This window comes from Paramisgurnus dabryanus, chromosome 6, assembly GCF_030506205.2.
Source record: "Paramisgurnus dabryanus chromosome 6, PD_genome_1.1, whole genome shotgun sequence".
Taxonomy (NCBI): Eukaryota; Metazoa; Chordata; class Actinopteri; order Cypriniformes; family Cobitidae; genus Paramisgurnus; species Paramisgurnus dabryanus.
The window spans coordinates 19,155,036-19,182,816 of NC_133342.1; the positions used below are offsets into that span (position 1 = coordinate 19,155,036).

At 36.3% G+C, this 27,781-nt stretch overlaps 2 protein-coding genes across 12 annotated transcripts in view; both read left to right on the plus strand.

Moving 5' to 3' along the window:
• The window catches only part of egfra (epidermal growth factor receptor a (erythroblastic leukemia viral (v-erb-b) oncogene homolog, avian)), a 94,578-nt gene extending 93,390 nt beyond the window's left edge, over positions 1-1,188 (plus strand). For all 11 annotated transcript variants that reach the window (XM_065269903.2, XM_065269928.2, XM_065269922.2 and 8 more), the window contains one exon: positions 46-1,188. In XM_065269903.2, the coding sequence (XP_065125975.1) occupies positions 46-392 (347 nt within the window). In that variant the 3' untranslated portion in view covers positions 393-1,188. The remainder of the gene's footprint in view (positions 1-45) is intronic.
• Positions 1,189-2,862: 1,674 nt separating this feature from the next.
• On the plus strand, positions 2,863-27,626 carry npc1 (Niemann-Pick disease, type C1). Its single transcript, XM_065269951.1, has 25 exons — positions 2,863-3,020; positions 6,718-6,846; positions 8,386-8,492; positions 8,679-8,851; positions 10,663-10,830; positions 11,117-11,366; positions 11,573-11,658; positions 11,822-12,189; positions 13,545-13,771; positions 15,746-15,849; positions 16,071-16,173; positions 16,296-16,485; positions 17,598-17,780; positions 18,015-18,129; positions 18,369-18,496; positions 19,120-19,254; positions 19,365-19,454; positions 20,104-20,294; positions 20,785-20,900; positions 21,153-21,282; positions 21,627-21,827; positions 22,481-22,712; positions 23,063-23,176; positions 24,958-25,120; positions 26,402-27,626. Exons 1-25 carry the CDS (start codon positions 2,955-2,957, stop codon positions 26,479-26,481), a joined length of 3,849 nt encoding a protein of 1,282 aa, XP_065126023.1. The 5' UTR covers positions 2,863-2,954; the 3' UTR covers positions 26,482-27,626.
• The last annotated feature ends 155 nt before the right edge of the window (positions 27,627-27,781 follow it).

Genomic DNA, 27,781 nt, shown 5'->3' on the forward strand with positions numbered 1-27,781 from the left:
TACAACATGCTTTGTTAATTTAACTCTCTATTGTTTTGTTTTCAGAATACATGAACCAAAATGGCTCACTGATGTCTAACATGACCAACCCAATATACCAGCACCCAGGACCCCCTCGCACATTTACGCACTCTACATCACCACTAGACGAAACGGAGGAAGAATATCTCAACTGCTTCAAGAGCCCCATTCCTGCTACCGCACCCGAGTATCTGAACACCTCTCATACCCAGCTCCTCTCCTTCTTGAGCACACATGGCTTCAACCCACAAAGCAGCATGGACAACCCTGACTACCAGCAGGACTTCTGTCCTCTGGAACTTAAACCACACACCAACGGTCACCTGCCGGCAGCAGAAAACGCTGAATACATGGGGCTGGAAGTGCACTAGCACATTATGGAGAAGAGGGAGGGACTGTTAAAATGAGCCACTTTAGATAAAAGATGGAAGGACATCTATTTATAGCAGAAGTACAGGCAGTTAGACTGCTGAGCTGTTGAACTGTGGTTTGTGCACCATCGGGGGACAGAACAAGCTTTGGATTACCTTGGCTGTCTTTCAGATACGCTTGATTCTTTCTGAGCTAGACTTAGATCCTAATGTGGCTGCACTGGACAAGTGTGGCCCAGGATACGACAACAGGATTGAATCCCACGTTGATGCCAGTAAAAATCCTGAAACTACAATGGAACAAGAAGCTTGCTGACACCTCGTCCTGAAGATGACTGATTGCAGTTGTCATCATCCTTTCTCTTTTATGCAAACTAAATACACTTTACGCCAGTGTACTGAGCTCAAATGTGTTTGTTAAAAAATACATTGTTTTAAATATGCGTAAGCTGAACTCAGGGGCTTTAAAGCCTCTCTGCTGTGAATAAAAAGAAAAAAAAATGATGTTGTAAAATATAAAAGACTTAACTTTCACTTTTGCTGGAAATGTTGGCTTTATGGACAGGGTCATTGTTAATATTCACAAAACTGGGATAAAATTATAAATGTATGTGGACAACAGTTTAAAGGTGCATTACGCAAGCCCCTTTCAATGTCCTATTTGCCCTACCTTCCTGTGAACGGTTGGAGTCAGCCAACATATGATTGGTACATGTACAGAACTGTAATATATGGCTGACATTTACATCTAACAGATTATTTTATCCTCATAATAAAACATCTACATTGTCACTCATATATTTCATTTCTGTTTGTTGTGTTTGTAAATTTGTACATGTGTTTTTACTGTATCTACCTGTACCTCCTTTTGTAATATTAAGATAACTTCATGCAAAACATATCAGATTACTTTATATACTATAGCGACCATGATGCACAATTCAAAGTAATGTGGTTGAGTATCCTTAAATCATCATGCCTTTATTGCTTTGATCATTCCTTTGAAAGCATTTGCTTTTGTCTTTGCAGTATAGTGGCAAAGTCCTTTCTCATTAGTGCTGATAACATTTGTTATTACTTTAAGAAGTAAATTCAATAAAGACATCTTTTTACAAAAGGTCATCTACCTTTACTTGTTAAATGTGTGTGGTGTTTTATCTCAATCTAATCATGAATGATTTAATCAAATTGTTTTAATCATTAATTTAAACTCAACAGATATGCAGATCACCAGTTTTATGTTCATGAAAGAGTGTGTGTGTATACAGAGAAGAATAGTGAATCGTTTTTCTAGTATGACTCATACAGAAACGGTACAGTCATTCATGTTGTAATCGTATATTGTATAGGTGTACAGTATTGTGCACAATGGGAACATTCAGTAGGCTTACAAAATGAAAGCCAATCAACAGAGGCGGACACTAATTTTTTTTTTTTACTTTTTCATAAAAGTAAATTTTTAAGTATTTATATTTTATCAGTGTTTTTCTTTGGAAAACATACATTCCAGAGCAGATTATCATAATTTTTACTCCACTAGTTTTTGGTTTATATTTATTATTTAAGTACATTAAACATCTAGTATTTTTTTTTACTTTTACTTAAGTAAAAAGTACTTTTGTTCTTTTACTCAAGAAAAGTAAAAGTACACAATTAGGCATTAAATAAATTTTAATATGCATTATAAAAGGAATACACAGTATGATGCTATGCTTTAGAATGTAGTGAAATTTTTTTTGTAAAGTAAAGACAAACACTCTGATAAAGCACAGATGCTTGGAATATTTACTTAAAATACTCAAGTAGTGTCCCCTCTGCCAATCAAATATCCACAGTAAACATTACTTATTAGGACACCTACAAAATTCAAATGTTATGTGACAGGAATTACCAAATAATTGTTATTAAGATGGGTTGGTTGTGATAAACAGCATCACAAAGTCCTGAAATAAAGCCATTATTCTGCTTTCAATTGTTTAAAGAATTCAATAGATTCAATATGCACTTTCATTTCAGGTAGGAATCTCAAAAAGTGGTTTGCTTTAATAAAATTTCACTTTTATAAAATATAAAAAATATAAAAATTTAAAACCAAATATTAAACTGCTTATGTAAATTCAAATCTAGGATTTACGAAACAAAAATATCACTGCATGAAAACGCTTCTAAATAAATACAAATATTATTTTTATATTACACTCTTCCGATATGTAAGGTAATTAATATTCATACAACGTGTGCCTTACGTCAAATTAACTAGGACTGTTCAGGGAACGTCAAGTTACGTGATTAATATTCATGAGCCTATCGGTGGCCATATAAAGCTTCAACCGCTAGATGTCAGCCTTACATCGTGTAAACCATTTTATGATCTGTTGTGTCTGCGCTTTTGCTGCTGCTGACTCATATATGCTGCTGACGTAGTACACACTCTAGACCGACAGGTGTCAGCACACTCAGTTAGAGAACAGTCGGGACACCACGCATGAAAACAGGAAATAAGAAAGCTTCACCTTACAGATCAGAGTTACTCTGGAGAAGTGCTCTGGAGTCAGTGCAGCGATGCTTCTACCAGGGGGAAAGCACATTTTCTATGTTTTATGGGTCGTCATTTTATTGTCACAGTGGGTAAGTGTGGCTATCCCTGCTTTATTTATGCGTTTCTGTGGTACTTGTTTCGTACTTGTAGCCTAGCACAAACTCTCTCAGACCTCTCATCAGTTGTCAGATTGTTTCTGGGTTACATCTTAAAATAAAAGTTGCATAGCCAATAGATTTATTTAATTTTTTCTTAACAGCGTTTGATCTTTATAAAGTGAAACTCTTATTTTCCTCTTGGTTGAAGTGCAGCCATAGCTTTTTCATAAACAGAGGAAACATAATTTGCCTACATCATGTGAATCTTCTGGCACCCTATGCAGGATTACAAGGGATCACATGCTCTAGTATGCAAGATCAGCGTTTCACACATTTAAAACGCAGTGTTTGTGAGAAATGGGAAGATTTATTAAAGGCTGCTTAACCTGATTTCAATGCGCTGTTTTACGACACAGGCTCTATCTCGTAATCTGATTAACTGAGATGGTATTGTAAGCATCCAAAACGCGTACTAAATGTTCAATTTAGTCACTGTCTAGCTGGACAGTTCACTATGTTGTGATGCAGCAACTCTTTCCGTGTTAACTAGAAATATAGGGGATTATCCGTTGAAGTCATATTGTTTAGCTTTTCCGACGTCAATGAAAACTTGAATGTTTTGTTTCGCCAGTCTTTTTGTTGATGCTTATGGGATGCAGTCCAAAACAAACTCACGTTGTTTCAAAGGTCACAGTCTCTAGCATGACCATTTCTGCATATCTTTTATTAGATCTGAACTATATAACATCCTTGTTCAACTTTCAGGTGTTTCTTCGGGGTTTCAGCTTCTCTTTTGACTCATTCTGATGACAGTGAGTCAGAATGAGTTCAATAATGTGAAGGAGACAAACATCACTATTGTTTGGTAGCCAAGAGATACCAATGAAAACGTATCACTGAGACATTGATATTTCCTCCTGTGTGTAAATATATAACTGACAGCTGAAAGGCTGAACTTTATAATGTTATATTGGTCACAGACCTTGACTCTCACTTTATATCGTCCTCATCTATTTTTAATAATCTAATAATTTTGTAATAATTCTTACATATTGTTGTGAGCTGTTATGTGACCATGTCTGTCTAGGCTATTTTGACATTTGGAGAAACAGAGTTTGATTTAATCATTGATTAGTCATTGATTACAATCTTTGACATGGCCTTACTAAGTCAATATTACAGATATCATGGTTATATTTTCACAAAATATTCTTTGGGGCGGTTTCCCGGACAGGGATTAGACTAGTCCTAAACTAAAACATTTTTAAGAGCTGTCCAAACTGAAAACAACTTGCACTGACATATCTTAAATTACATCAGTGCTCTTTGTTTTGCCTCAAAATGCACACAGGTAATGTTTTTAGTAAGGCATGTTTGTTAAAACTAGTTATATTTCCTAATTAAACTAAGGCCTAGTCCTGGATTAAGCTAATCCCTGTACGGGAAACTGCCCCTTTATTATATCGGATGATTTCATGAAGAAAAGAGTAAATAACCAAAAAATTACTCTAGCTGGGTTTTTTCTGCTAAATATCATATGTACATATATCCATACATATATCATATACCAGACAGGGTTTAGATTAATCCAGGACTAGGCTTTAGTTATTTTTAGGACACTTAAAGGCGGGGTGCATGATTTTTGAGTCGGGCCGAGTACCAAAACACACTTGTAGCCAATCAGTAGTAGGGGGCATGTCTACTAACCCATATTGTTGTTTGGGTTGTGTATGTGTGGGGCGGGTCTATCAAAAGAAGGTCCAGATTCTATTGGCGTAGGGGCCAGTGATGCACGGGTCAATGTAAAAACAACCTGAAACCGACCGACGTTTTCAACTAACCTGCCCGCAACTCTGTCCGTAAAGCAAAATAAATAATATTGTACCCGACCCGCTTCCTGGCCCGCATTTTTTTAAAAAGTAAAATTTTTAAAATAGTTAATTGGCCATCTTTATTTCAAACGACCTGACTAACCGTGACACGAATATCATTAAAAATATTTTTGGATGACTCATAACTCATTTTGGATCAACCCATGCATCACAGGCATGTTTGTTTAGATGATTTCAAATATCAACATTGCCTTTCAGAGATCATGCACCCGCCTTTAGTTTTTACAAACATACCTTATAAATAGGGATGGGCACGAGTAACCAATCGACCGAGTACTCAAACGTGGGAGTTAAACTTTCTGTGTCTACACAACTTAAAGTCTTGCATTTTGTGCAGATAGATGCACGTTGTATGATACATTTATGTTGTATATAAGGCTTAATATTATATAGTGTGTCATATAAAAAGTGCTACAGTTTGTGTTTATTAACCCTTTAGTTTCACTTCATCACGCAGCTATTCCTGTTAGAGGTTTCTGTTAAAAACATTTAATTCATTAATAATCTAGTATGTGTTCATTTTTCTGTCATAGTTTTTTTCAAAATGAAGTTTTATTTGATTTTTTTCAATAAAAATATTTTATTTCACCATAACGCGTGCATGTCGCCCCTTTGATTGCCCCGTCCCCAGTTAATCGAGTACTCGTTTTTCAGACCTATGGATTAATCTAAATGAAAAAAATGATATGCATGCACATCCCTACTACAAAAATACATTATTGATGTGCATTATGAGACACAACAATGGCACTGATGTATGTTAAGATATGTCAGTGCAATATGTTATTAAATTGAGCCATGTCGAACATGCATTTTAGTCTGGGATTAGGATAAACTCTGTCCTGGAAATCTCTCCAATATCTCTTTATAACTGGTTTATTACCATCTAGAAAATGATTATCTCTTTTCCTGATCGCATGATAAATTTACTAGTAGACAAAAATTTATTTAGTTTCAGTTGTTTGAAGAATTTAAAGAGTTTCTCTTGTATATGAGAAGGACTGAATTTGAACTTCATTGGCGGAACCTCTTCAGAAACTTGTACGTCAATGATTAAGTCATAACCTTACCACACAACAGACTAAATGGGGAAAAAAATGATGACTCGACTGTTCCAAAGTTTCCTGTGTTTAAGGAATGGCTCAACCCTGTCACGGACAGGCAGAGCTTTGTCGAGTAAGACACTTTTGTTTTTGTTTAAGTGACAAAACGGAGTGACAGTCATTGAAATTTCAGTCCCTTATCCTTTGTGACCCTTGTTACCAAATGCTGTTGAATATGTTGATCTTAAATCATCACAGTTAAATCTGATTGGATCACCTGAAAGCTCACACCACAGGCCTGGGTGGAGTCATGGCTCTCCAAAATTCAACACATGTGCATGCGGTTTCCAGTCACATGACTGCAAAAATTACGAAATAGAGGAGGAATGCAATGCACGCCTCTCTGGTTTCACTAAGCGATGCATGTCGATCCATACTTCTGTTTGCTTAGTTTTTTCCCCAACCAGATAACAGCATGCTACAGTCTTCTTTATAAGTCACAAAGACTTTATGGTTGTTGTTGTTTTTGTAACCTCTTGAGTGTTTGTTTTCTTGAAAGTAACCAAGAATAAAAACATAAGAAGGTTAAGGAACTTGATTGTGGAACTGAAAATGTAAACTAAATATAACATTTTATACATCAGTGGTCACATGTAAATCATATCATGCAGTTGTCCAGGTCAGCACGGATGTGATATTGCTAAAATGAAAGCAATATTAGACTTGTGACTAGTTTTTTGTGTGTCTAAACAGGTGCATAGCCAACACTGTATCTGGTATGGAGAATGTGGTAAATCTGACATTGCTGAAAAGAAGCTTAACTGCAATTACACTGGCCCTCCTTTACCTTTACCGAGTAAAGAGGGCCAAGAACTGCTACACGTAAGTGGATGTATTCATTCCTAAATGTTAATCAGTTATTTAGGACATTTGTAAGTGCTCAGATTTTTTTTAACACTAGTGAACCAGTTTTAACTTCAAACTGTCTTTTTGGCATCTTTGTCAAACCACATATTGATATACTGTGCTTGAGACATACTGAAGTCTTCCTTAATCTAAATCATAGTTGGAAGACTACAGTATGTATAGAGCTGTTTAGCCATGTATGAACGTCACGCCTCATGTGTTCTTTACTCGAAAGTGTAGAAACCTATAGAAAGCCTAAATTGGCCACGCCCATTTTTTCAGACCCACGCCTTTAAGACAAGCATGCACACAAACTAAACTTCTGATTGGCTAAACAAAGAATCTCACCACACACCATGAATCTACATCTTTGTTTGCATATGTTTACAATTTGATTGTATAATGCATTTGGTTCAGTGATGTGTATCATGTAACAGGAAGTTTGCATAACCTGCAAAGCCCAAATTAAAAAAGGTTGTTATGATTATTTGATAATGGATGAGAATGAATGTATAGGTCCATATATTAATTTCTTGTCCTAAGTAGATTTCCTGAGCCTGTCAATGAATGTCAAACCTTTTGTATTGATTTGTCAATATTAATCTATGATGTGTCTTTTTTGTATATTTGTAATAATAGTCAAGGCTTACACTAGAATAATTCAATCAGATTAAATCAAGAGATCACATTTTAAAGTCACCATGAAATGAAAGTAGCGATTGTCTCCATTTCCATATTGTGACGTATATCTGAGTGAAACAGCTTCTGGAATGAGAAAAAAGTAATGTAGGGCATGACTTGATTTCGTCTTGATATTAACAAATCTCCGATAGTCCCGCCCTCACCCCATTTTTTGTGAACGGAAGTAAAAAGAGGTTGTTTCAAGGTAGGAAGGAGGTTAACATTTTTGATTTAAAGATTATTTTTTTATAATGAAGATAAGTAATTTATAAAATACACTACATCAGTGGTTCTCAAACTTTTTCAGCGTGCGGAACCCCTTGTATACAGTGCATCACTTCGAGTCCCCCCAAAGAAAATTTATGACATAAAACATTCCAAAACTTAAAATTTAAATTAAACAAAACATAAAATTATTCAATGTAGTGCTGTTGGTTAATAACTTTATTTTTCTGACATTAAATTACACAGAATTTATGATAAATTAATTTTATAAAATGTTATTAAACCAGGGCCCCCCAGGTGACCATGGCCCCCAGTTTGAGAATCAATGCACTACATTATTACATAAAAAGTAACGTTTTTAATTAAAATTTTGAAATCATTGTTTAATTCACTGTATAATTTAAATCCAGCACCGCCTTATTTCATTTCAGAAGCCGGTTTCACTCAGATATACGTCACCACAGGAAAAATTACCCAATGCCGGCTTTAAAAACCACAAGCAACAAAAACAGTCCCTGACGTTTTCACTAATCACTGGCTTTAAGTGCACCAAACAGTGTTTTTCCAAGTTGCTGTATTGATATTCATTTCAAATAATGTTGTGTACAGGATCTGTGCCCGAGTTATGCCTATGGTGATTACCGGGTCTGCTGTGACGCCCAGCAGCTCAAGACACTGAAAGACAATATGCAGCTTCCTCTTCAGTACTTGTCAAGGTATGGTTGCAGCATACAGCACTCCTGTAGCTCAAAGAGGACAGCGAATCACTAGAGGCACATTGGTTAAATTTGTATTTACTTGTATGTGCCTTGAATGCATAATGAAGTCTAGTTTTTTTTTACAGATTGCAGAGGTGTTTTATAGCAGCGACATCATTTTCACTTCGATTTTCCTTGTTTCAGGTGTCCCGCCTGTTTCTTCAACTTCATGTCTCTGTTCTGTGAACTCACATGCAGTCCTCAACAGAGTCAGTTCCTCAATGTTACAGAGTTCAAAATAGAACCAGATGAACAAGGGCGTAACACAACCAATGTGAATAAGTTGACCTACTATATCGGTCAGACATTTGCCAATGGTGAGGAATAGTAAACATACACACTTGCATATATTAACAATAAAAACTACCAAAGAAAGTATAGATTTACAATTTCTGCCATCATATTGATTATCAGACATAGCATAAAATAATAATAAAACTCAAAGTTCATTCAGCATTTAAAGGATTAGTCCATTTTCTTGTAAAACAATCCAGATAATTTACTCACCATCATGTCATCCAAAATGTTGATGTATTTCTTTGTTCAGTCGAGAAGAAATTATGTTTTTTTCTCACTTTAATGGACCCCAACACTTAACAGTTTTAAAGCAGTTTAAAATTGCAGACTCTAAACGATCCCAAACGAGGCATAAGGGTCTTATCTAGCGAAACGATTGTCATTTTTGGCAATAAAAATAAAAATATGCACTTTTAAACCACAACTTCTCGTCTTCCTCTGGTCATGTGATGCGCCAGCACGAACTCATGTAATACGTCATCACATCAAGAGGTCACATGACGTATGCGAAACTACGCCCAAGTGTGGAGAAAGAGGACCGTTCTGATGTTGTTGTTGGTCAGATGATACTAATTAATGTCTTTGTGTCAGTTTATTGTTTAAAATGGTCCGCGAGTAACACGTGACCTTTCCACATCATTTCGAAATTACGTGAGGTCGCGCTGGCACGTCACACAGCCGGAGGAAGACGAGAAGTTGGGGTTTAAAAGTGCATATTTAAATGACAATCGTTTTACTAGATAAGACCCTTATTCCTCGTTTCAGATTGTTTATGGCGCTTTTCCATTGCATAGTACCCCAGGGTTTAGTTTAGTTTGGGTCGGCTCAGCTCACCTCAGTTTGGCTTGGTTAGCTTTTCCATCGAGTTTAGTAACACTTTGCGGTGGGAGGGATTATAGGTGTGTCATTATATTTGCGCTGCCTGCTGCTGTATCATACAAGTGAGAGCGTTGTTGGAATGCTAAACATACCCATACATTCATTTATTTCTCAGTCCGCCACAAAATCAAAATTAACCTCCACAAATATGTTTGCATGTCAGGTTTATCACTACCTCTGTGTCACATGACAGTTTCTGTACAAACACCGGTGGCGTCGTCATTCGACGAGCTCCGCGGAGCCTCATTTAAGTTGAATATACACATATAATGCGCACATGCATTGCGAATATGCCGCTACAAACTGCAAGTTTGGAAAAAACTGGTATGATGTTCCTGGTTCTCAACATGTGGATGTTTTGGGAGCTTATAGCAGAGCACAGATGACAACATGTTTACTCAAGACAGCTAGCACTAAAGGTTAAGCTAATCTTTACATTATAGTGATGATGCTGGTAGTGACGTTTCTCTCAGACCAATCAGTGACCTACGGTGTTTTCGCGTCACTTTTGGTATCAGCTCGGATCGCTTGGAACCCCAACCGAGGTGGTACTAAAAAAGTATCGGGTACTACGTACTGCACCCAATGGAAAAGGTCCCAATAGTAAGCTGACCCGATCCAAACTAAACCAAACTGTGGGGTACTATGCATTGGAAAGCGCCATTAGAGTCCTTTGAAACTGCAATTTTAAACTGCATTAAAACTGTTAAGTGTTGGGGTCCATTAAAGTCCATTAAAATGAGAAAAATTCTGGAATGTTTTCCTCAAAAAACATAATATCTACTTGACTGAACAAAGAAAGACTTCAACATTTTGGATGACATGGTGGTGAGTAAATTATCTTGTTTTTTTTTTAAGAAAATGGACTAATCCTTTAAGAAGAACCTGGACTAGATAACCACCACTGCTTTAACGGTAGTATAACAAGCAACTCTGCTCTCTTTCTTTACAGCAATGTATAACGCTTGCAGTGATGTTCAGGCTCCTTCCTCTAATGTCAAAGCCCTGAGTCTGCTGTGTGGAACAGATGCCAGTAAATGCAATTCAACCAAATGGATTCAGTACATGTTTGACATCGAAAATGGCCAAGATCCCTTTGGAATTGACCCTGTTTTTTCAGGTAAAAAATGTTACTAAATGCTTTCTCACACTGTGATGGTAACGGTTGGAAAAGTAGCATGATCATTCGCAAGATGTTGAGTTAAATTTGCACTTGAAAATGAATGAAGTCCTCAATACTGAATAAAGTAATCTTATTTTATAGTGATTTTATACCGCCACCAGTTGTTTTATTATTCATTTCCCTCCGTAGAAATATAAATGAGACATACAGTATTTATATTTTTGGCTGTGTACAAGGCTTTCCATTGGCAATGATGGAATATTTGATGATATTTTGTTTACAGATGTACCTGTGGCTGGCATGACTCCCATGAGCAACAGGACATTCAATTGCACACAGGTTTTGGAGGATGACTCCGGGCCCTGTTCATGTCAAGACTGCAGTGAAGTCTGTGGCCCTACCCCTGTGCCACCTCCTATACCTCCACCATGGACCATTCTTGGGCTAGACGGCATGTCCGTTATCATGTGGTGTAGCTATATCGCCTTCCTCCTTATCTTCTTTGGAGCCTTGCTGGGCATATGGTGTTACCGGTAAGATCTAGTTAGTGATGGTTTATCAGTGATATTTCAAGAGGAGTAACATCTACTGTAGTTGTATACCTAGAGTAATCGGTTCTAGTTAAAAAAAAAAAATATTGCCTGAATAATGATAGTCACTTTTGTTCATCAGATCATTTTATTCAAGCTGCTTCATATTAAGTAAAAATTAATTTTTGTTGTGGTTTCTCTCATTACAGAAAGAGGATGGTCACATCTGAATATGAACCAATTCTAGACAGCAACCAGCCCCACTCCTTAAACTCTGATAGCACAAAGCTTTTAGGTATGTCTTTTTGTTTTTACATTTCTTCAGTTTAAAGTACCAATTTGTTTTTAGGTTAGTTCCCAACAAAAAATAAAAACCGTGGCTTTGTGATCGCTGTGTCTGTCCAGCTTAATAGAAATGTTGAATTAAACAATACCATGAATGTCACCTTGTTTTTTAGAAGACGCCACATGTTGCGAGACGTTGGGTGAGCGTTTCGAGAACGCTCTCCGCATGCTGTTCAGCAGCTGGGGCTCGATGTGTGTGCGTCATCCTCTAACAGTGATCCTGATCAGTATCGTGTTTGTGTCGGCCTGTTCTGCCGGTCTGGTCTACATGCGCATCACCACCAGTCCTGTGGAGCTGTGGTCGTCCCCCAGCAGCAGGGCCAGGCAGGAAAAGGACTACTTTGACCAGCACTTTGGACCATTTTTCCGTACAGAGCAGCTCATCATCACCACCCCGTTGAATAATACCAGTTCCTTTTTACCCAACTCTGGTCCACCTATCAACTTCTCCTCTATCCTGGACTTATCGCTCCTCCATCAGGTGAGTTGATAAGTGCCAAGAAAAGAGAAGTCAAGGATGAGTGAAATATGGGTGATTCTCATGAAATCCAGACTTAAAAAGTCCAGTATCAGATTTTTTTTTTTTTTTAAAGCCCCTGAAGCCAATTTTTTTGCACACGTAACTCTGAACTTACTATAAACATTATTTTTGGAGGATTTAAAACGTATTTCCTATATAATTATTTACATTTTTTTAGATTATCATTATAAAAAATTAGCATTACCGCAACATGATATTACATTAAATATATGCATTACAAACTCATGTTTTAGTAATAAAAAGTTGTCTAGGTACTATGACAAAAAATTTCAACTTTTATCTGGAGAGAAAAAATAAGAACTGCTTACCATCTTGTGTGTAACAGTCAATTATGTCCCTTCCAACTATTTTTTTTCTTGAAATGTTAGTTCCTTGAGGGCTTAAACAATGATTGAAAAGTGTTGCGGAGGATGAGAAAATTGGTCTTGGACACATTTATATTCCTTATTATTGTCTTTACAGTTACCAGTGATCACCAAATACGACATGTTTCTTTACTGTAAATGTTTATAGTATAACATGCACTGAAGCTTTTTATTTTTTAGATTTTTAAATTATATATTATTTCCATGTCAAAGAACCAAGATCCAGTCATGGACACGTTGCGGTAACGAAAATGTTCCCCTTAAATGTGGAAAAAATAACAAAATTGGTTTGTATGAATTCATTTGAAATCATGTGCAAAATAGTACATGAAGAGATGTTTGTAACTGTATGCTTCTTATTTTGATAATCTTACTTTGCATTTACTTTTTTTTTATCAAAATGTTCCATAAAACCTCATAAGTCTAATTTCGTGAGAATCACCCATAACATTTGTTTTGGTTATGAAGTAGTCTGTGTATTAATGGCTGTACAGATGAATAAAGAAACTCAAGTATTTTCAATTCCTTTCTTAATACAGCATGGGTCAAATTGAAAGCACTATGATGTCACCATTCATAAAGGTGCCATTCACAATTTTTGTGGGTGGAGCTTGTGTGTAAAAGCCAGATCAGTCAACTAGTAAATCAGTCTACCACTTCAAAAGAACGATTTAGACAACTATAAATCAAAAATAATGATTTTTTAACAAAAATTCAAGCCTAGACCCTCTTGCCTGCAATGCAGTTGAATTTATAACCGAGGGATCAGGGACAATGTATTTTCTGTGCTGATCGACAACATGATAAGAAAATTCCTTTAATCTCGCTGTGTCTAATATTTATACAGTGTCTGTTATAATGAAAGCTATGTATGTTTAAAACATGCAGAGTATGCATCCGTTCAAAACTGTTGTTTCTCTGTGTTTCTAGGTGCTTGATCTCCAGAACGAAATAGCAAATCTAACAGCTGAATATAAAGGAGAAACCGTGACTTTTAAAGATATCTGTGTTTCTCCTCTGGCTCCTTATAATGACAACTGTACCATCCTGAGTGTATTAAACTACTTCCAGAACAGCCATGAGGTCCTGGATCATGAGATGGATGATGGTTTTTGGATCTCAAATGACTACCACAGTCATTTTCTATATTGTGTCAGGTGAGCTTCACTGTTTATACATTCTTTAATTTAATTTTAGCCTGTGTAAAATGTCTGAGTGTTCTTAGTTTGTCACACCACGGAAAAATTTGATATTAACCACCCAACCAAGTAGATAAAATAAGTTATTGAAATCTTGGAAATACTTTTTTTAGATGTCAAATAAATCTTTGGTGTCCCCAGAGTACATATGTGAAGTTCTAGCTCAAAATACCTTATAGATCATTTATTATAGCATGTTAAAATTGGCACTTTGCAGGTGTGAGCAAAAATGTGCCGTTTTTGGGTTTGTCCTTTAAAATGCAAATGAGCTGATCTCTACACTAAATGCCAGGGCGTCGCTAGACCCCTTTTACTGGGGCACATGCCCCAGTGTAAAGCTTTTGCGCCCCGTTGTACGTCTCATGTTTACATTTTAGCAGTTAACCTGTGTATTAATTTTTAAAGATAATCGCCGGAAAACGGATTTATATGCAATGTAGTTACCCAATTCGCGTTTCAGACGTGTGCGCATACCATTCATGTGTCTGCGTGCGTCTATTCAGCTGCGCATAGCCGCATACAAAAGTGTGGCAGGTGACGCCACCGAGGGGCAACCTTTCGATCTTTCTGATGAAGCCAATACGGAAGTGACTTAAACTGCAATTCATTGACTGGCCGCTTGAGGCTGGCTCCAAAAGGAAGTCAATTCCCATAGACTCCCATGTTAAAAATCCCCAACTTTACAGTAGAAAATATGTTTACAGCCTGGTACAAAAAGTGTTTTTGGTCTATATAGCTAATTTTGCCCTTCATGACATCTGTGGGGGGGTGAATTTTTTTTAACTTATCCGTTTAAATTATATTAAGCCTTAAACTTCTGCATAATTAAGGGCGTGGCCACCTGAGTGACAGGTGAATAGCCACTGCTGTCACTAGAATCGAGCTAGGCGGGCGTGGTTTCAGCAACCAGCCATCTCAGCCCATGTCCCGCTTCTTTACCCATTTTTGCTTTTCCGCGACTAATTCATGGTGACGCGTGACCAAGATGGCGACGGCAGGCAACGTCTACTTTAAGTTTCAAAAACAATCTTCACAAACCAATGGGTGACGTCACGGACACTACGTCCATATTTTTTTATGTCTATTGAGTTGGCTTTTGAAAACATGACGAGACTAAGTTTTTAAATAATAATTATAATCTTATTTTGACCAGGGGAAGCAGAAAAGGAAAACCTCTGTCAATAGTCTAATTGCATTGTTGCTGAGACAGTCAACATATGTATTTTCAGATATGCAATTAATATATAGTTTACTAGCTCTGGAACACTACATAAACAGTTACTAAGTTACTACAGTTACTATTAACTAAGATAGATTATTTTAGTAGCACTCATAAAATGAAAAATATTCTTGTAAAAAAAGTTATTAATCATTGTTATGTAAAAGTCAAATGTGCATCAAAGTATTTTCTCTGCTGTCATTATTTTCAAACATTTTATGCCTCCAAACATGTTAATAATGTCAAGTATATTAAGATGATTCTTAAATATTTTTTAAATACATGTTTATCTTTCCCAGTACTTGTTGCAGTGGGTTAAGCAAAGAAAATTGTGCACACTGCAGGCTTTCAAGAAAAAGTAATAAAAAAAAATTGGGGGGCCTGTGCCCCAGTAGAGCTTTATGTCTAGCAAGCCCCTGCGTGGTTGGATTGTGCAGATTAAGGGGCGATATTATCTCCTTTCTGACATCACAATGGGAGCCAAAATTCAATGACCTATTTTTTCCACATGCTTGCAAAACTAAATTTGTGGGTTGTTCTTTCTCACATTTTCTAGGTTGATAGAAGCACTGGGGACCCAATTATAGCACTTAAACATGGAAAATTGTAGATTTTTATGATGATTAATTTAATTATTTTAATTACTTTAATTAATATTTATGAATGCGTTTTTCATGATTTTACAAACTTACTTTTTTTCCTCTTCAACACAGTTCTCCCACGGCACTTGATGACATGGACCGCTTTTTTCATGACCCCTGCATGGGGACCTTTGGAGGCCCAGTTTTTCCCTGGCTAGCTCTTGGGGGATATGAAGGTGAGTCCAAGAGAATCAAATGATAAAATATAAGAACAAAGATAACACTGGGATGTGATTTTTGTTTTGTATGGGATTTAGTTGTTGCAAAAATTGAACTTGCTAAAGAATGAGTCATTTTAAAAACCCAGAACCATAAAACCGTAGACTTTAAATTAGCATTTGTCAGTTTTTGCTGGAAGGTTTCATTTATATGGCTAAATGAATTCTATCGAATACAGGCACAGAGTACAACAATGCCTCCGCTCTGGTGATCACCTTTCCTGTGACCAACTACTTGAATGACACGGAAAAATTAGGCAAAGCGCTGGCATGGGAGAAAGAGTAAGTAGTTTTGGGTGAATGACTGCTAAATAAAACAAACAAAAAGATGCAAATACTCTAGCTTTAAATAAACTGAATTGCAACAACAACGAAATCATCCAATTGTTATATTAACTCCACAGATTTATCAAGTTTATGAAGAACTACGAAAACCCAAACCTGACCATCTCGTTCAGCGCTGAGCGCAGCATCGAGGATGAGATCGACCGGGAGAGCAACAGTGATGTCACCACTATTGTTGTCAGCTACATCATCATGTTTGTCTACATCTCACTGGCTCTGGGCCACATTAACAGCTTTTGGACGCTGCTGGTGAGACCCTAAAACAAACAATACAATTTGGATACGTTCTCACAAATGAGAGCATGTCTGTGAATTATAAAATAGCAAGAGGCTTTTTTTAAATTTAGAGTTATGCTGTAGGGGTGTGACGAGACACATAATCCACGAGATGAGACATGAGATTGGGTTCACAAGAACGAGATGAGATTTTTACACTTTAGTAATCCTCAATAATAAAATATTTGATGGGAAACTGAAATTACATCATTTATAATAACTAATCTAGGACTGTCCCTAAGAATAATTAATAATGAAGTAATTTTGATATTTTTTTGGTAATAAAAATAGACCAATAACCTTGAAAATTGCATATAATAATGATGATGCAATAAGAATTCGTTTGAATAAAGTATCAAAATAAAAAGGCATGGTTTTATTAAACAAAAACAGAATATATGTTATAAAACCAGCATTATGTAGATTTTTAACAAATGCCTGCAGAGGGTGTCGGACTCACGATTGTTGTTTTTACTTTCAGTTTACATTGAGAAAACGTTTACTTTTGGCCAAACAACATTTACATCTGTTTAATTCTTTAACGTTTGTCCAATAGAAATGATGCAGCACTGTAATTCTTGAGCAAGAGCATGCAGACATCGAATCATGTGAACTCAGAGGGAGGGTTTAATCTGGACGCTTCACATGTGATTGATCAACTGACAAACACAACGTGTCTCAGACTTTATATGAGTTCCCAAACAAACATGATTGAAATCCCAAACAAAAAAGCACACGCAGTGAAACACAAAATATAATGCATGCACTTATAATATAAAATGCATGAGATTGCATTTCCATCTCACGAGATCTCGTGACATCCCTAGTATGCTGATAAAACTTAGGAATTTAGATTGCCTCATAACTACTGCAATAAAAATGATCTGAAAACAATAAGCTTAGATTTTATGGTTATTTATTTGCAAATTGCAAATTTGAATGTGCTTGTTTATGATCTCATCCTAAATATCTTTTACTGATATCTAGCTTTTGGCATTAGACAAGACCATGTATATGCACATCGTAATGCTTTTTTTATATTTCTAACAATGCTCTTGCATCCTCATATTTTCTTCTGTCTGCAGGTGGATTCAAAGATTTCTCTGGGTATCGCTGGTATCCTCATCGTCTTGAGCTCGGTGGCCTGTTCACTGGGTATATTCAGTTATATTGGAATCCCCCTCACACTCATTGTCATTGAGGTCATTCCTTTCCTCGTGCTGGCCGTCGGAGTGGACAACATCTTTATCATTGTACAGACCTACCAGGTGTGTTGATGTTTTTACACAAAACCTACATTTCCAGAGAGTAGACTTGGCTTAATTCTGCTAAATCAGACGCATTCTGTTTGTAGATGAATGTGAGATGCTGTGATTATTTGATGTCAGACTCCAAATCAAGACATGTTCTTTTTTGTTTTTTCTGCTTGAGTTTTTAAGCTTTAATTGTGTGATAATGTTGTTTTAATTGAATTGTCAAATGTTTTCTGTTTATGCTTGCAGAGAGATGAGCGAAGGCCTGAAGAGCAGCTTCATGAGCAGATCGGTCGTATCCTCGGGGAAGTGGCGCCCAGCATGTTCCTCTCTTCATTCTCTGAGACTGTTGCTTTCTTTTTAGGTATATCTACCAAACCTTTGTTTAAAAGACAAAACCCTTACTTAGCTGCTCTGTTGGATATTTTTTTCTTTGTAACATTCACTGGTACTTTTCTTTTGTCATGTGATTGCTTGCCAGAATTTTGTCTGAGTCATAGTCATCACAGACTGTTTTTCATTTGTAGGGGCCGGTGTTGTACTGTGTGCAACAATGTTTATTGTATGCTCATTTACGTGTATTTTATTATGTTGTTTCTGCAGGTGCTCTCTCCAGCATGCCCGCAGTGAGGACGTTCTCTCTCTTTGCCGGTCTGGCTGTCTTCATTGATTTCCTCCTGCAGATTAGCTGCTTTATCTCTCTGCTGGGTCTGGACATCAAGCGACAAGAGGTGAGAGGTCGAAGTTCACAACAGTAGTTGTTTAAAGAACAGGAAAGTAATATCCAAAAACTGTTTAATAATACATTTAATAAAAACTGTCCATCTGTTTAATAAAAATGCACCTGTTAATGAATTCAAACAATTGTTTCCTGTTTTATTAAGCAACTTTGCCATATACAGCCACAGACAAATCATTCAGGTTTTGCCTTGAATCATCATTTCTACATGCATTGTGACCATTCCAGTCTAGTATCTAAACCTCAGGAGGGACATAAAGTCACCAAAAGCAATGTAAAAGACAGAGAGCAGGATAGGACGCATGAAAGATATCAGTAAAAATCAGGGTTATTCAAATAATTATTTTTGAATGAAAAATATATAAAATGTATAAAACATTATTTGTGTAACATAAAAAGTGAACATAAACTTATTTTCTTTACAGTATTTAGGAGATAAAATATTGCATTTTTCTGTTAGACAGTTTTCTGCGAATAAAAGCATTTTTATTAGGAATTTAGCAGGAATTCTACATTTAGAAAAGCTGAAAATAATCTCAAAGTGTTCTCTTAACCTTTTTTACAGTACAAGCACCAGCAACAATTCATTTTATTTATTTATTTATTTACTTCCAGGCAAATCGTGTGGATATATTGTGCTGTGTAAAGTTGCCTGAAAGACAGCAAGCCAAATCAGAAGGCTGTCTGTTTCAGTTCTTTAAGAAAATATATGCTCCTTTCATCTTGAAGGATTGGGTGCGCCCCCTGGTGGTAAGCATCATTCAGACAAGTTAAAAACAAGTTTGTTAACACTATTTTAAATTCAACTTAAAATAAAATTAATAAAATCTACTTTAATTTCCTTTCTCTTGTTTTTGCAGGTTGCTGTTTTTGTCGGAATGCTCTCTTTTAGTATAGCCGTCATTGACAAAGTGGAAATTGGCCTTGACCAGACCCTGTCCATGCCTGATGTACGTGTACACCTATGTCACATCTTAGTATTTTACACTGCTAAAATAAATTGAAATACATGTCACTTGCACATTGCTGTACAGATTAAGCATAGAGATTTTTAAAAATATAGTCTACTATTTAATGTAGTATTCTGTTCCTATACCCACAGTTGGTAGAGCATAAAATTAACAATGGTTTTGGGTTTGATGCACATACTAATGAAAAGTGTATAACTGGAATGCACTGTAAGTAGCTTTGGATTTAAAGCATCTGCCGACGGATAAATGTAAATATTTTTTCATGCTACATGCTTTTAGTATAGGTTGTTTACAGTTCACAAGGAACATTGCATCTTGTTGCATAAAAAATATTATTGTTATTATGTTATGCAACGGAGCTGTTGATTGCTTTATTCTGATAGGTTGAGAAATCCATGGTTATGCATAATTTTTTCGATAAATGCACACCTTACCGGTCAAATGTGTTAAAATACCACCAGAGCAATGTCTGTGATGACTGTTGTAAAAGCGAAATAATTGACTATTTGAAAATAATAACTCACATTACCACTAGGGTGTTCATTATTTTTGAATAAATTAATTATTTCTTACTTACTGTAACATTATAAATATTGTTAAAGCATGTTTCTGCTCATTTTCCTCATAGGACTCATACGTGCTAAATTACTTTGGGAATCTCACTGAGTACCTGCACACGGGAGCGCCGGTCTACTTTGTGGTAGAGGAAGGACACGACTACAAAACATCTGAAGGCCAGAACAAAGTGTGTGGTGGAGTGGGCTGCAATAACGACTCTTTAGTCCAGCAAATATACACCGCATCTCTCATGAAAAACTAGTGAGTCCACTTGTATTGTTTATTGTACTGCACTTTACTGCTACTGTAGGTCAAGCGGTAGAGCATTCTGCTAGCAATGCAAATGTCATGTGTTAAAGGGATAGTTCACCCAAAAATGAATATCGTGTCGTTATTATTTTTTCACTCTTATGTTGTTACAAAACTGTATACATTTCTTTGTTCTGATGAATACAAAGGAAGATATTTTGAAGAATGTTTGTAACCAAATCGTTCATGAGCCCCACTCCACTCACTTGCATAGTACTCTTTAATCCTACTATGAAAGTGAATGGGGCTCATGAACGGTTTGTAACATGAGAGTGAGTAAATGACGACACAATTTTTATTTTTGGGTGAACTATCACTTTAATAAATAATTAATAATAAAAATGAGATTACTCGACTCATGAGTGATATATTAGTAAAGGCTATCACATTTTTCCAGTAACGTCTTTAAGCTCAATTTAGTGACTGTTTTGTGTTATCTTAGCACCAAGATCAGTAACGTTCCATCGTCTTGGTTGGATGATTATTTCGACTGGGTGAAGCCGCAGTCCTCCTGCTGCAGATATTATAACTCTACTGGAGCTTTCTGCAATGCTTCAGGTAAACCATTAGCCAGCAGATCAACAGACCCTGACCTGCACCGCTCTGCAGGGCCACTGCAGGACCTTTATGCAGAGCAAATCTTGTTACGTGTGGAGTTTTGACATGATCAGTACAGCTTACACTGTTCTTGGAACTCAGGGTGGTGCAGGGCAAAGTCCGCTCATCATATTCAAAACTTTTTGTACCTAATGGTTCTTCATCTTATTATGGCTGTTTTTAAGTGATTATAATTTTTCTCATCTCCATTAGTGGTGAATACGACCTGTATTCACTGCAGGCCTATGACCCCCAGCGGGAAGCAGAGGCCTAATGGTACTGAATTCATGCAGTTTCTCCCCATGTTTATCATAGACAACCCAAACATTAAGTGTGGAAAAGGGTGAGTTTAATTATTTATTTATTTTTTTGACAAAACCCGCACACTTATTAAAATGATACAAATATAATTTAATCGTGCCTGATGAAAAAAAATTGTAATATTAAATTATATTTGGAACATTTTAATAAGTGTGCAGGCTTTTTGGCGGGGGGGGGGGGGGGTATTATTTGTTGCCCAGCACCTAAACTCAAATCTGTGTGTTTTGGATGTGCAGACCTGTTTTGCATTCTGTGAATTTTTTTTTTACTCATTGAAAAAAAAACTATATATACAAGCCATAGCTGAGAAATAATCAGTATTATTTATGAAAAGACCTAATTATGTTTGTATTTGTTTTTATGCAGTGGTCATGCTGCGTACGGCACTGCTGTTGATCTAAAAGACAATAATACAGATGTTGGCGCAACCTATTTCATGACCTATCACACCATCCTTAAAACGTCGACTGACTATATTGATGCCATGAGAATGGCACGAGAGATTACCGACAACATCACTCAGGCAATTGGACCACAGGACAAGAGTTACCGCGTCTTCCCCTACAGGTAAACACTTAATAATAAAATAAATCCTGTATTGCATTTTTCATTGTTACACAAATTTAAGTAAAGCTCTGTGCTCATATGTGCTCTCTGCTCTTTACTTGACTGAGCTCGATGTGTTCTGAGAATTGGGCTTTTAGTGTTTTGACACAACATATGTTTTGATTGTTGAAATCATATGCAAAGTTCAACAAAGCAAACATCCTCATTGCTTACCCGCTTCCATAAATAGTAGAAAATATTTTGCAAATGTATCACGAGCATAAAGTGCTCTCAGTGCAAATAAGAAAAAACAAATAACCGTGCCGAGTTGTTTACAAAATTGTAAGTTCAATCAGTCCTTATATTCCACAGTGAAGGACTAGGATGAGATTTTATAGATCAAAGTAACAGGAAGGCTTTAATGGGAAATTTAAATGTGTGTGTCTATATACTATATAGTATATTCTATGTATTGTATTATGTATAAATAATGTGTATATATAATATAGTGATGGAGTATAGCATAGGGTAGCATATAATATTGTTAGGTGTATAGCTTAGCATAGTCTAGTATAGTGTATAGCATAGTATAGTATAAATTATTGTTTTTATAAATAATACATGTACTATATTTTTCAAGTTTAAGATAATTTATTATGTTTTCCCTTGTACAGTGTTTTCTACGTCTTTTACGAACAATACCTCACAATCATCAAAGACACTGCTTTTAACCTTGGTGTGTCACTGGCAGCCATTTTTGTGGTGTCTACCGTGCTTTTGGGTTTTGACTTTTGGTCTGCCGGACTGGTGTCCTTCACCATCGCCATGATCCTGATCAACATGTTTGGAGTAATGTGGCTGTGGAATATCAGCCTTAATGCCGTGTCATTAGTCAACCTTGTAATGGTGAGTTCATGAACAATTGAAATGGCTTTTCCTGGAATTGTTTACTGCTGTAGTGCCCTTTATTTTGTGTGTGTTAGCTTTGTCTGCTAGTGTAATGCTATTCATATATTTGTTCGAATTTAACAGTATCAGACCAAAAACTTACTTATTTGTACACTACACAGATTTTTGTTTGGCATGATTCATGGTTGTGATGTGACTAAAAGCCTATTGATATCCAGAGCATCCTAGCAACCGAGGAGAAACAATACATTTTTTTATTATTTTTAGAAATCTTTGGCATCAGTATAAAAACTATGAGTAAAATTGGAGAACCAGGGTTGAGTGAGACATTGTTTTGTGTTTTGCAGAGCTGTGGTATATCGGTGGAGTTCTGCAGTCACATTGTGAGAGCTTTCTCAGTCAGCACCAAGAGCTCGAGGGTGGAGCGGGCAGAGGAAGCGCTGGCACATATGGGCAGCTCTGTGAGTGATGTTTCCTTCACAACCCCTTTTCACCAACACACTACATTCTTTAAACTCTCACTTATTCACAGCAGTATTAAGAAAAGTAAAATCTTCCAGATTAGGAGGTGTGGCTTAACTCTTCATCATGCATGTTTTATTCCAATTAATGTTGACCCCAAGAATTAATATATTTGCATTTGGTAACAAAATATTACATTTCACTTATTTTCTAAGATGACACTAATTTTTCATTAAAAGTAGTTTGTTGGACTTTTATATGACAAAAAACACACTTGTGGGATAAACACTACGCCTGTGGTTACTCTGTAAGGTCAGGTGTTAACTTGAGAAACGGTTTCATATGTTCACTAAATAAACATAAAGACCAGCTGGTTATTAAAAAAATTGCAAAAATTGCAGAAATGTGAAGTTTTGAGACAATATCTAGCATTGTTTGCTAGCATATATAATTTAGTTACAGTGATGTGATAATGCAGTGATATTTATTCATTTTTAAGATGTCAAATAAATCTTTGGTGTCCCCAGAGTACATATGTGAAGTTCTAGCTTAAAATATTATATAGATCATTTTTATATCATGTTAAAATTGACACTTTATTAGGTGTGAGCCATTTTTGTGGTTGTGGGTGGATAGTGCAGAATAATGGCAGTCCCCCCTTCTGACATCACAAGGGGAGCCAAATTTCAATGCCCTAATTTTTCATAGGTTTGCAGAGAATGGTTTCCCAAAACTAAGTTACTGGGTTGTTCTTTTTCATATTTTCTAGGTTGATAAAAGCACTGGGGACCCAATTATAGCACTTAAAAAGTCAGATTTTTATACTACGCCCCCTTTAAAGCAACACCAAAGAGTTTTTTTTACCTTGAAATAACGCTTCCAAAACAGTTTCAGTCGTTCATCCACTCTAAACAGGATGAACAGCACTTTCACATTCGCTTTGCAGCCCTCTATCGGCCAAAACCGCACTAAAGAAGTTTCCAAACGTCGGGTAGTGGTCCTGTAGTTCGAGTGAATACTACAAAAACTTGCTTTACGGCAGACCTACAATCCAATCAGAGCCAGCTATGCCTCAGTATTTATGACAGTGGGTAATAGACAATTACGCTTCTAACCTGTAGGGGGAGCAAAGAGCCAAAACTCTTTGGTGTTGCTTTAAAGGGACACAAGGCAGCATTTTTATGTTAATAAATCATCTTCGTAAGTCGATATATGGTTAAATGACTCATTACATGACGAATGAAGACTCTCTCGCCCGCCCCTACCGTCTGTAGGAAGAATACCCCACTTGCAAGTTCGCTGTATCCGACCCGGTGTCCTTCAGTCTCGTATAGTCTTAGATATAGAACGCATTTACTCCCAGACACTAGGGGGAGCTAGTAGAGAAATAATACTCAGACTTGCCTTGTGTGCCTTTAACTGAGATAATAGAAGCATCAACATTGGATTGATTTCATAATGATAATGATTGACCTTACTCAGTCAATATTAATCATATCAAGGTTACACTTTCACAAAATGTTTTTACATTATGTAAATGATATTATGTAGAAAAATGCCAATCACAAAAATATGTCTTTAGCTTTAGTTTTTAAGGGCAGTGTCACATTTTTGTATTCAGAAACCTTTTGGTTGTTTATTACTGGTTGTATATACAGCATAATGACTAATAAGACACTGTCACTGTTCATATTTAAGGTCCAAAGAACAAACATCAGATTCTTGAATGTGAAACTTGCGTCTTCACCTGTGTTAAATATACTGCTCTCGCTGTCCTCAGGTGTTCAGTGGAATCACTCTCACGAAATTTGGTGGCATCTTGATTCTTGCCCTGTCCAAATCCCAGATCTTCCAGGTCTTCTACTTCCGCATGTATCTGGCTATAGTTCTGCTGGGAGCCACTCATGGCCTCATCTTCCTACCTGTGTTGCTCAGTTACGCAGGTACATAAAAGTATCTAATATTCACAGAGCCTCTTAAAGGAATAGTTTGGCCAAGAATTATATTAAACCCATGATTTACTCACTCCCAGAGGTGCATATGTCCATCATTTTTCAGATAAACACATTTTCAGTTATTTTAGGAAATGTCCAAGATCTTTCAGTTGTTAAAATGTAAAGATATGGGGTCCACCTCCTTCAAGTCCAAAAAATGTGCATCCATCCTTCACAAAGTAATTCAAACTGCTCCAGGGGGATAAGCAAAGGCCTTTTGAGGGTAATCCTTGCAGTTTTGTCCTAGAAATATCCATATTTAAAGGGACACTCCACTTGTAAAAATATGCTAATTTTTCAGCTCCCCTAGAGTTAAACAATTGATTTTTACCATTTTGGAATTCATTCAGCTGATATCCGGGTCTGGCGCTAGCACTTTTTGCATATCTTAGCATAATCTATAGAATCTGATTAGCACATTAGCAGACACAATGATATTACGCAGCAGCCAAAAATAGTCCCGTTAGTAATTTTCAATGGCAGGGGATTATTTTCAGGCAGTGCGTAATATCACTATGCCTGCTGCATCCATGTTACAACAAAGTCCTGGGTTATTACGTCAGAATGAGAGTATAGTTCCTAACCATATCTGCCTAGAAAATCACAACTTTTAATTTTACGTCGGTCTTAGTACATGATGTAATACAGAAGAGTCAAGTTTTAAATAGGAAAAATATCGAAACTCTTTGTTTATTTTTTGCCCGCAATGCTAATGGTCTAATCAGATTCAATGGATTGTGCTAAGCTATGCTAAAAGTGCTAGCGCCAGACCCGGAGATCAGCTGAATGGATTCCAAAACGGTAAAAACAAATGTTTAACTCTAGGGGAGCTGGAAAATGAGCATATTTAAAACTTTAGAAACTAAAATAACTAGCTTTCAGTAATTTCGCCATCTTAGACTGAAGGAGGGACCCCATATCTTTACATTTTAACGACTGAAAGATCTTGGATATTTTCAAAAAAAAAAAAAAACTAAAAATGTGTTCATCTGAAAAATGATGGACATGTGCATCTCAGACGGCCTGGGGGTGAATAAATCATGAGTTTAATATAATTTTTAGCCAATATATCCCTTTAAAACCATTGTTCACCCACCAAAAATCTTACATGTGCAACATTTTGTTAGATCTTGATTTAAACTCGCCCCACCATCCCATAATAAAGGCTGAATTACCATAAATTAAAAATATATATTTTTATTAATAAACCTGCTTGCTGTCTTTTCACAGGTCCATCTGCAAATAAAGCAAAAGTTATGGCTGCTCACAAAAGGCTTGTTGGCACAGAGAGAGAGCGACTCATCTACTAAAAGCTCTAAGAAACTAAACAACTGTGTTAAACCCAGTCGCTGCATCCTCATCAATACGTTACACCAAAGGTAACACGTTAACTGACTGACCTAACTCAGGACCCCCGGCCCTTGTTTGCGTGTACCAGAAAGCCTTCTTCCACAGCATTTCTCCTCAACCTGATGTCCGCTGTGTGTTTATTTGTCCACACAGTAGTTCCTCATCCTCTGAAGGACAGACTTGGAAAAGCCTTTCAGTATTGAAATTGTGCAGTAAAGACTAATGCAAAACGTACATGCAGTACTTCTAACCACATATTACACAGTCACATTGTTTTTCAATGTATATATAAAATTTTTCACTAATCATTTTTTATTTATTTGTGTTATTTTTTTTCCTTTTTTGTTAATTTTATTTCATGTAATTACTGTCAAAGTCACAAATAATGAAAGAACCGTCAAAGAGAAACTCGACAATGAGCCACGGTGGACAATCTCTGATGATTTATTGTGATGCTTTGATAAGAATAACATGTTACAATTGTTAGTTGTTTACTGTTAGCACTAGTTTTCAGGCAGTTAAACACTTTACACAAAGTCGGGTTAATGGGTTGCAATGGGAGAAATAATAAACTGTTAAGGTTTTTATGTTTACTTTTGTACTGCATTAATAAGCATTGAAATGCTAAGAAAGGGAGAGCTAGCATAGATTTAGTGACCTGAGATTTATTTAATCTAAACAACCCTCGCTTTTGCATTCCTTTGGATTTGGACTGGACATCTGAGTTACTAAAACACACTGTAGCTGCTACACGTGTCGATTACCTCAAACATGTGGTGAGGATAACACTGTTAGATTTTACCAATAAAAGAACTAGTTATTCGTATTCATTTGGCTTTACTATGTTTGCATAGACCAGTAAATATGTATTTTATGAAGTTATGTTGGTATTGGTATGGACTAAGGAGAATATTTTATTTTCCTAAATAATAGAAAGGTCTTAAAAACGGGAGTTTATGAAGAGTTATCCATGTTTTTTTTTTTTTTAAAAAGAAGTATCGATCATATTTGATTTACATCTCCAAGTTGTTTGATTTCCTTTGTTGATAACCGTCCTTAATTTGGACACTTTTAAAAATAAAAAATAAAATATACATTACTAATTTGTTAGAATCTGAGTTTTTTTTATGTGTGTAAAAATGTAAATTGTTGTCAAATATATAAGTTGTTCTATCTACTGTAGGCAAACTGCTGTTTTTGTCTTAACCATGTGGTGGCGCCATACACTTAATATGTGCCATACGCAGTCATTATAAACAA

Excerpts from the sequence above, each read along its gene's own strand:
- npc1 (XM_065269951.1), top strand. The coding sequence starts at position 2,955 with ATGCTTCTACCAGGGGGAAAGCACATTTTCTATGTTTTATGGGTCGTC. Across the intron at positions 6,847-8,385 it reads AGGGCCAAGAACTGCTACAC|GATCTGTGCCCGAGTTATGC; the intron begins GTAAGTGGATGT and ends TGTTGTGTACAG. Across the intron at positions 19,455-20,103 it reads AGACCCTGTCCATGCCTGAT|GACTCATACGTGCTAAATTA; the intron begins GTACGTGTACAC and ends TTTTCCTCATAG.